This window comes from Myxine glutinosa, chromosome 5 (genome assembly GCF_964187855.1).
Source record: "Myxine glutinosa chromosome 5, kmMyxGlut1.1, whole genome shotgun sequence".
NCBI lineage: Eukaryota > Metazoa > Chordata > Myxini > Myxiniformes > Myxinidae > Myxine > Myxine glutinosa.
Window position 1 is genome coordinate 27,224,366 of NC_136265.1, and position 8,285 is coordinate 27,232,650.

The 8,285-nt window shown below is 44.7% G+C and overlaps 2 protein-coding genes across 6 annotated transcripts in view; one reads left to right on the plus strand and one right to left on the minus strand.

Annotated features, from left to right (window-relative positions):
• Positions 1 to 2,846, plus strand: part of LOC137427803 (exostosin-1b) — a 26,544-nt gene extending 23,698 nt beyond the window's left edge. The window contains exon 11 of the mRNA XM_068117549.2: positions 248 to 2,846. Within this exon, the coding sequence (XP_067973650.1) occupies positions 248 to 433 (186 nt within the window). The 3' untranslated portion in view covers positions 434 to 2,846. The remainder of the gene's footprint in view (positions 1 to 247) is intronic.
• Positions 2,633 to 7,418, minus strand: MED30 (mediator complex subunit 30). Of its 5 annotated transcripts, XM_068117553.2 has the most exons (6): positions 7,359 to 7,418; positions 5,544 to 5,744; positions 3,797 to 3,949; positions 3,552 to 3,659; positions 3,173 to 3,205; positions 2,633 to 3,048 (listed from the first exon to the last, which is right to left on the minus strand). In XM_068117553.2, exons 2-6 carry the CDS (start codon positions 5,739 to 5,741, stop codon positions 2,998 to 3,000), a joined length of 543 nt encoding a protein of 180 aa, XP_067973654.2. In that variant the 5' UTR covers positions 5,742 to 5,744; positions 7,359 to 7,418; the 3' UTR covers positions 2,633 to 2,997. The 5 variants fall into 5 exon arrangements, with proteins under 5 accessions (XP_067973654.2, XP_067973653.2, XP_067973651.2 ...); XM_068117552.2 differs by having other exon boundaries at positions 2,633 to 3,205; positions 3,797 to 3,946; XM_068117550.2 differs by having other exon boundaries at positions 2,633 to 3,205.
• Positions 7,419 to 8,285: the final 867 nt, after the last annotated feature.

Genomic DNA, 8,285 nt, shown 5'->3' on the forward strand with positions numbered 1-8,285 from the left:
GTGAATCAGAAGTCTGCCCGGGTTTCTAAATTTGGGCCCGTGGCTGCTGCTGTGAAAGCACAAGCAAACTATTCAGTTTACCTACTGCCTAAAACTGCCCAATGACATTCCTCCCTCCACTGCCCAAAGTGGATATGCTTGCATGCAATTGTCCTGCCTGGCACCTGTAAACAAACAAAAAAAAAGTAACTCATATTGAAGGATGTTCTCATGATAAATATCTCAATTTGCAATCCTGATCTTCCAGGGCACGCGGACTTCGCGCTGGGCAGACCCCGAACACTTCGCACAGCGACAGAGCTGCACGGACGCCTTTGCATCGATCTTCGGTTTCATGCCACTGCGCCATTCCCGCACACGCCTCGACCCTCTGCTCTTTAAGGACCAGGTGTCGGTCCTACGGAAGAAATACCGTGACATTGAGCGACTGTGAAGCACACGTTTTCAAAAAGGTCGAGTTGCAGGCGCCGGACCTTTGCGATTCTCGACGCCCCTCGATCTAACAGACCCGAATGAGGAGCTGAGCACTCAAAAGACGCTTTTGTTTTTCTGATGCATCTTCGGATGTAGTTAGTACTTTTAACCCGTGCCTATATGTTGTATATTTTGTTTTGTGGATGTGTTCATTCCAGAAGTTTTGTTTGCTGGTATTTGCTACCGAAGCAGTATCACACTCATCTTCACTGGGGCTGTGAAGACATCCGGCGATGGTCATTGGCCAGACCGTGTAAACCACTGAACTTGGCCATCGAGTGACCAGCCCCAGTACAAATTTGTGATTATTTTTGTATTCAGGGGGTCGTGTAACGCAAAACGGTTGAACCCTCCTTTTGATCTCCTTATGGCGCTGGCGTCACCAGCAAGATAGGACTTTCCCTCGGATTTCTGAGCCAATGTGTTATCCTGTGAAAGATTTTCAATCGAAATATGTTTGATCACCAGTACCTGGAAATGAGGCACATTGATGCTTGGAACGCGCGTAGCCAAGAGCAAGATAAAGTCTGCAGGCCAGCCGTCAAGATGCGTTTCGGGATTAATAGGTATCGACTTTTTTTTCTTATGTAGCATTAACCTCAAGAGTACGCATGCCACATTTAAATTACTTTCTTTCGTTATCGTTTATATTTTGATCATTCGTACGAGTCGGGGTTTGCTCGACTAGTGGACCGTTCGGCCAATTAAGACTGCTCAAAAATTGCAGGATAATCAGTTTTCTGTTGGGCAACAACCGCTTATCATGGTTTAATTTATTTTTTTGGTGGAAAGGGGGGGAATTTGATGGTCATGGGATCAAATTCTATTCTTACCCAGAAGGCAATGGCAAAACATTCGCCGTATTTCCCCTGCATGAGAGCGATTCAGCAACACCTAACCTCTTATAAAGGAGTACGGCACCGTGGCTTTCTAAAGTTGCTATGAATAGGTCGGGTGATAAAGTCGGCATCAAGCACATTGGATGATGCAGTGGCGTCGGCACTTGAAAATGGTGGTTAGAGTACACGGAGAAATATTAGACCACTCATCCTACCAACATCCGTTTACGTTTTTAGTTCAGAATGACTGTTTTTTTTTGGTCTTGCACCTGTAAAGGGGCCGATCATCAATTTAATGCCACGATTTTGCCGGTTGCAAAACATCAGATGATCGATCACGTGACACAGATTAGTTGGGTTAATAAACCAATCGAAGGTTTTTGACAGCATCATGTAGCAATTTTGCAAGGAAACGCATCATCGCTAACGCAAGAACATTTAGGCCTTTCCTAAAATTTAAAATCCGGTTATTACTTATTGCGTTAATATAATCGAGCTCAGATTAACCCTCGACCGTGCATATACATTAGGACTGGATGCTGCAGGAGCACTTTCGGCATTTCAGAAACAATGTTTCGGGTGGTTCAAGTTCTCGTTTATTTTTTTAAATGTTTTTTCCTCAATTATTTCACGAGATACCGTTACCCGAGTTTTGTACAATGTGTCGAGTCTTTTGGTTTCTCAAGCAAGTGCACTTGCCCGTTGGTTTTGAACCCGATCAAGCTCGTTCTGACGTGCAAGGTTTAAGGCCTGTGACCTTTTAGTGTTGAATCTTGACTGTCCTATTGTTGCAGCATTCTTAGCAGAGCAACCAATGCTGCAGCCACAACTTTTGGTTAAAATGTCTCTCGATCTAACATTATTTTTAATTTATCAGCACTCGCTGTATCCTGACGGAGGGTGCCCGGAAGGAAGTATTTCTACTTGTGCTTTGGAAGGCAGCTATTTGCTAAAACACTTGAAGGACTGCCGTTTTGATGGAATTATTGCACGGCCTTCACAATAAGGCACCAGGGAGTTAAACGGCCGAAAGCAAACACTACATGAGACAATGAAACAAAGCTTTTAAAGACAAGTTGCACAACCCCGATCTAATAACGCGCCGCTCGGCCTCGTAGGATGATCCTTTTGTTTGTACAAATAACTCGTTCACGGATACGGTCCGTCCGTCACCCAGTCTCATCTGGATGTCGTAAATTGTAAGCGGTATCACCCAAGACTGAAACATCGAAAATGGAAACAACTGAACACTCCACACACACACACACACACAAGACACCCTCTCTCCACTACAAATCATTAAGCAGATCAAAAGCAAATTATTGGGGGTAATTCTTTACTCTGATGTAAATTATAAACTGCCAAAGGGTTCATTTCAAATCAAACTTGCTTTTTAAACCTTCGTTAAAAACCAGTGTATGCAACTCAGCCTTAAATGGGTTTTTTTCCTTTAATTACTTGCAGCAATTGATACTACGTTCCGTCATGCCTCATCGAATTTCATATCTTCAATAAAACACAACAAGCTTTTCATTGAAGGATCTTGTGTCTGTATAGAGAAACTGGACGTCCTGCAATCCCCCCCCCCCCCCCCCCCTCTCCTACAGATAACAGGATTTGTGAGCACAGCGGTGGCCTCATGGCAAGCGGTTGAGTTCCAATTCATGATTGTGGGATCCCACATTCATGAGCATTCCCATCTTGTCGGTAAAACTTGAGCTGGCTCGTTAATGACCTTCGAGGTGACGTAAAAAAAAAAATGATGAGCACGATAAACGTGTACAAGGAAAACAGTACTAGCTCCGTGCAGACATCATCAAGTTGATGTCCCAGATGAGGTTTCGCAGCATGTCTATCACCTGCTTCAGCTGTTGGTTCTTCTGCCGTAGTTTCTGCAAAAATGGAAACGACACTTTTAATAACATCGTGATACCTGCTGTTGACGATTTGTAGTTGTGTATTTAAATAAATAAAAAATGGCGACCAGACTCAGCACAATGATTAGAGCGTTCGCTCCGAGTCTGCCAGGTAATACCAAAGACTAAAAATGGCACGCACCACTTCCTGGATTGATGCTTGGCCTCCGATCATGGTACAACCGACGAGGATGGTGAATGACATCATATGACATTTGGATACAAGAAAGTACAAATCTGATCCATTTGGAATGTTGAAAGCTGTACGCAAAATGAACATTATTGTCCAGGCCATTCACACAAGACGATTTCGCATCCTTACCTCGATGAGCTCGTGCCTTTCCTCATTGGCACTGAGCAATGCAGGGTTCGTTTTCTCCTCCTGCTTCGTTCCTTCCTCATCCACGAAAGGGATATGCAGCAGCGGCACCTGCATGTTGCAACTGTTAGGTTGCTTCAAGAAAAACGGCTTTCACGTAGAACAACTGTCAGACGGGAGATGTAATGCCACAACACACGCCGAGCATTCAAATAATCAGATCCGCCATCGCCGTCGTCATACTCGACCTCCGGTTCCCCCGGCCCGGCTTTCTCACGGCACTTGTCGAAGACGAGCCGCAATTTCCGGAAAAGCACCGTGAGCTGGCGTAGGTGCTCCTGCAATTTTGCTTGACGCTCAGTATGCACAGCAACGCTGTACGAACCCCCGTTGGGAAGCTGCTAGGGAATGGTGCAAAAAGGTTCGGGGAGTACAAGTCCTATTTCCAAAAATGTATATAAACTTGTGACGCAAGAGAAAATAACCGCGTAGAATTAAACACGGTGGCAGTTAAGACTCCTCGGAAATGGAATGTAAATGACAAACCCCAAGACCAAGCCGGTTCGCCACCCGCATTTATTTGTCCCATTATTCCCAATTTTAGAAGTCTTCCTAGTTCCTGTGTAGGTCGCCTCGTCCTCACTTTTAGAAGTCTCCCTATGTCCATCGTCTCATCCTCAATTTTAGAAGTTTCCATGTTCTTCCTCACTTCAGTCTTTCAAATGTGTTGCCCATCACTACCTTATGCTCAACCAAGCACATCCACAACGTCTTGTACACACGATTCTTCTCATGCCATTGCCCACGAGGCCGTTTATGTCTGTCGTACCAAAACTCCCACCCACCCCAACAAATACCCTTTGCTAGTCTAATCCTGCTGGCTTTCATCATTTTGCTCCTCAGAGGCCCCTTATTTGTATGGGGGAAAATACTTTTCTAATTTTTTTTTCCCAATTTTGAAAATCCGATTCACAAAATGCACGAGATGAATGAAGGCCGCAAAGTAACAGAATTACCTGAGAAGACCACTTTGTATCAATTGTCATTTTTCCAAAGGGTAGTCCAGAAGGTATCTTGGAGGACGGGTGTGCTTCGTGCCCGTTTTGCCAGACGGGATCAACTGTGACAACTAATAATTTCCACTCAAGTCTGCCATTTAAAGATAGCCCCAAAGTATGAAACCATTTTAAATGCCACAATTTTCTCAACTGTTGGGATGCATCAAATACTAAAATCGGTGGGGGGAGGGGGGGGGTGGAGATTGTATACAAAGCCTAGACTCGTGAAAGGGCTGGAACACAGAATGGATCAGGATGCAACAGAACAGAAGGAACAGTAGAGAGAGGGAGGAAGGGAATGCGGGTGAGAAAGGAAGGATTGGGAGAAGATGGATACAGAAACAAACTCAGGAAGGGGAAACTTGGAGGTTGGGTGGGGGTTTAACAGGCGTACAAAAGATCATGGTTTTGGATTGGGGATGATCTGAGATGATGGGGACCAGGTGTCTTGAAGACCTGGAGGGAAGAATGAGATTGAAGAGAACGTGGAAGTTATTCAACAGGTGGGGAATAAAGAGGAACAAATGAGTGGAGATGAGCTGTAATCCTGGAAGTTTCACTAGGAGGAGGTTGCAGCACCCTGGGATGGTGGGTGGGCAGGGACAGAAGGTGCAAGACCAGAAAGGAGGAGGTAGATGACAGAGAGAGACCACCGATTGTCTACAATGGTAACGTGATAGGCCCATTGACTCCGAGCAAAGTGTGAGGCAGGGACATCAACCCAGAGGGGACAGCAGTACTCCATCAAGCTGCAGGTGAAGGCCTTGTAGGTGGATAAGAGTTCAGGTGTGCTAAGGAAGGACTTTGCACAACATAGAATCGGGAGGGATTTTTGAAAGAATCACAATTTACAGGACAATTTGACAGACAAAGCAATTAAAATTTTATCAACACAGCTTTAGGTGACTCAAAGATAAGAAAACATACAGATAAACACCTGCATCCCACGAAGAATCTGGAACACCTCGGTTGTCCTCGTTACGATGTCCTGCATCGTATCTTGACCAATGCGGCACAAGGATGCCGTGTTAACCTCCCTCGGGGGACCAGTTACTATTGGAACACCCGTCGGGTAACCGGTTGTGCCCGTACCAGGAAGCAGCACACCCTGAGCAGTCGGATTGGGCGCTGCCATTTACTGCAAACCAAAGCACAAAACACCTGAAATAGCAGCAGCATTGAAATTTTAAAACATTAAATTGAAAATTAACGTATCGACCTGAGGCTTCACATTTCATAATATAGGTATGAGCTTAAGCGGACTCCGTCTTCGGGGCAGGAATCAGACTTATCCACCAAGGGTAAAATCGGGATAGGATGAGGTAATGGTCGGGCCTTCTATGGGGGTCGAGAACTACAGAAGCATAACTGCACTCCTTTCTCCGTGTAGTGCTCGAACATGAACAGGAACATTTGGTGCCCTACCCACAGAGAGTGAGGCACCTGAGCCACTGTGTTCTCAAGGTCACCAGCACCTATGTGCAGACTTGTGGCAGTGAACTTAGAAGCCCAAGTGGTTTGATAAGAAAGATTTATGGAGGTCTCTGCCGAATCGATCCGAGTCTGGCTTCCCGTCGACTTAAACAAACGGAGACAATGCTGAGAAAGGCGACCAGGTAGCATGAGCAGCGTTATCGCAGCCATTAGTGAGAATCGCAAGGGCAACTGGTGCTGCAACCAGGGTCCTGTTGGTCACTGCTCCTGGATTCTGTGTCTTTTGCAGCAGAGAAAGTGGAAAAAAATGTTGGCTACCCTCAATTCTGAGAGACGGCCCTGATCTCCAAACTGTCTTCCTATGGAATCCAAAGCCAACTCCACTCTTGGATTGCTGACTTCCTCCACTCTTATAGCTATGATCTCTGTTGTGCAAGCCACATTTCAAATTTGGCCTCCAAAGCCAGACTGGGCATCCTCCGTCAAGCAAAGTCCTTCCTCGGCACACCTGAGCTCCTATACACCTACAAGGCTTTCATCCACAGCTTGATGGAGTACCGCTCTCACTTCAGGGCTGGCTCCCCTGCCTCATCTTGCTCAGCCTGTCGCCATGGAAACCAAGGCTTTCAAGATCATTGGAATCTCTTGCGATGAAGGTGAGTCTATGGGCCTATCACTTCGCCAACACCGACAGGTGGGCCGCAAGCCGCTTGAAGACGGAACACACCCCTGGTGAAGGCGGTATGACGTAATGGAGCACCATGCAGGTGAAAGATTCTCCAAAAATCAAGGTGCACACAAGTCACCTGCAGAGCAAAAGCTTGCTGGAACTTGATTATTATTATTTTTTCCCGTACGAATACAGAAAGTGAAATCGTGGCCAACTTTTTGACTTTTGTTTTGAGCAATAGGTGTCAGAAAAGTTACCAAAGAGATAACTGGGCCTAGCCGTGTTTGAGCGGCCATAGCAACGAGAAAACGTGAGGTCGGGCTAGCTTTACCCGAATGATGTTTGTTGTCCTGACGCAACGCCAGCCTCAAATGTTTAATGACCGAGCACATCTAAAACTTAAGCCACGATGAAAGAAAAGGACGATAACCGGTGAGGAAGGACCACGCTCGCCTTGAGGCGAAAATGTGGATTTAAAGACACGACACTGAATACCACTACCAGTGAAGCAGGTGCAACGGGATATTATTTTTTTAAATCTCTGCATTTATTCTTTATATTTACCTAAATTAGTAACGACAGTGCAAATTTTGCATTCAATCAACGACCTGTACTGACAAACACGTGATAAACAAAAATAAAACTTACAGTTACCGCAGCAGTTTGCTCGTTGGTGTCCAGTCTCGCGATATTAAACTTCACCAATGTTGTGAGATCGGGGGTTCTCGCGACATTTAGGCGTTATGAGTCTCGCGAGATAAATTCATCTCGCGATAGTATGTCTAACTCTCGCGATATTAATATATCTTAAATGCTATTTTCTTTCATGTTATTCGTATTAGAATAGAATAGAAGACCCGTCGCTTCGCAGATGGAAATACCAATCTTTGCTGCGATGGCTAATCTATGGGGGGGAAAAAAAAAAAAGGATTCCTGGGAGATCCTGCTCTCCGTGCAGGGATAACCAACGACAACGTCACGTGTTTACAGTTTTTACACGTGTGTACCACAGAGTTCTATAAATAAAGAAGAGTGCGCACCTATCACGTGATCCTGTGACGTTTTGAAGAGTGAGCCGCCATTACCAAAGTGAAAATCAGCGCTGTTTACGTCAGCCGGCCGCGACATTTAAAACACCGCAACGGTACCGGACAATGGGGTGAATAGGGACACAAACTGAAAAATAGTTCGGAAACTTTTTTCGCTGAAAATTGATAACCATACTGATTTGGTGATATTTGGGTTGAAAGTGTTCTCTTGTTTTTTTTAAAAGCAACTTATAGTCCCTATTAACCCCATATATTGGTTAAATAGGAATAAATATAGGATTTTTATGGCTGTCCCTAACAAATAAACCTTTCACAATCTTTTTGTCAAACTCAAAGTTATTTCCTCTAAAAGTGACAGACTTTACTCTGAGCAAGCTTAAAATCATAAATTTCTAGTTAGCAAGAACATGAAGAATGGCAATGATAATTATGAATATGATCAAATGCATGAATGAATGCGAGAATGAATTAATGCATGAATTATTTGCATGAATTAATGCATGAATTGATGAATGAATGCATGAAT

Excerpts from the sequence above, each read along its gene's own strand:
- MED30 (XM_068117550.2), bottom strand. The coding sequence starts at position 5,741 with ATGGCAGCGCCCAATCCGACTGCTCAGGGTGTGCTGCTTCCTGGTACG. Across the intron at positions 3,660-3,796 it reads CCGGGCCGGGGGAACCGGAG|GTGCCGCTGCTGCATATCCC; the intron begins GTCGAGTATGAC and ends TGCAACATGCAG. Across the intron at positions 3,206-3,551 it reads AAAGGCACGAGCTCATCGAG|AAACTACGGCAGAAGAACCA; the intron begins GTAAGGATGCGA and ends CCATTTTTGCAG.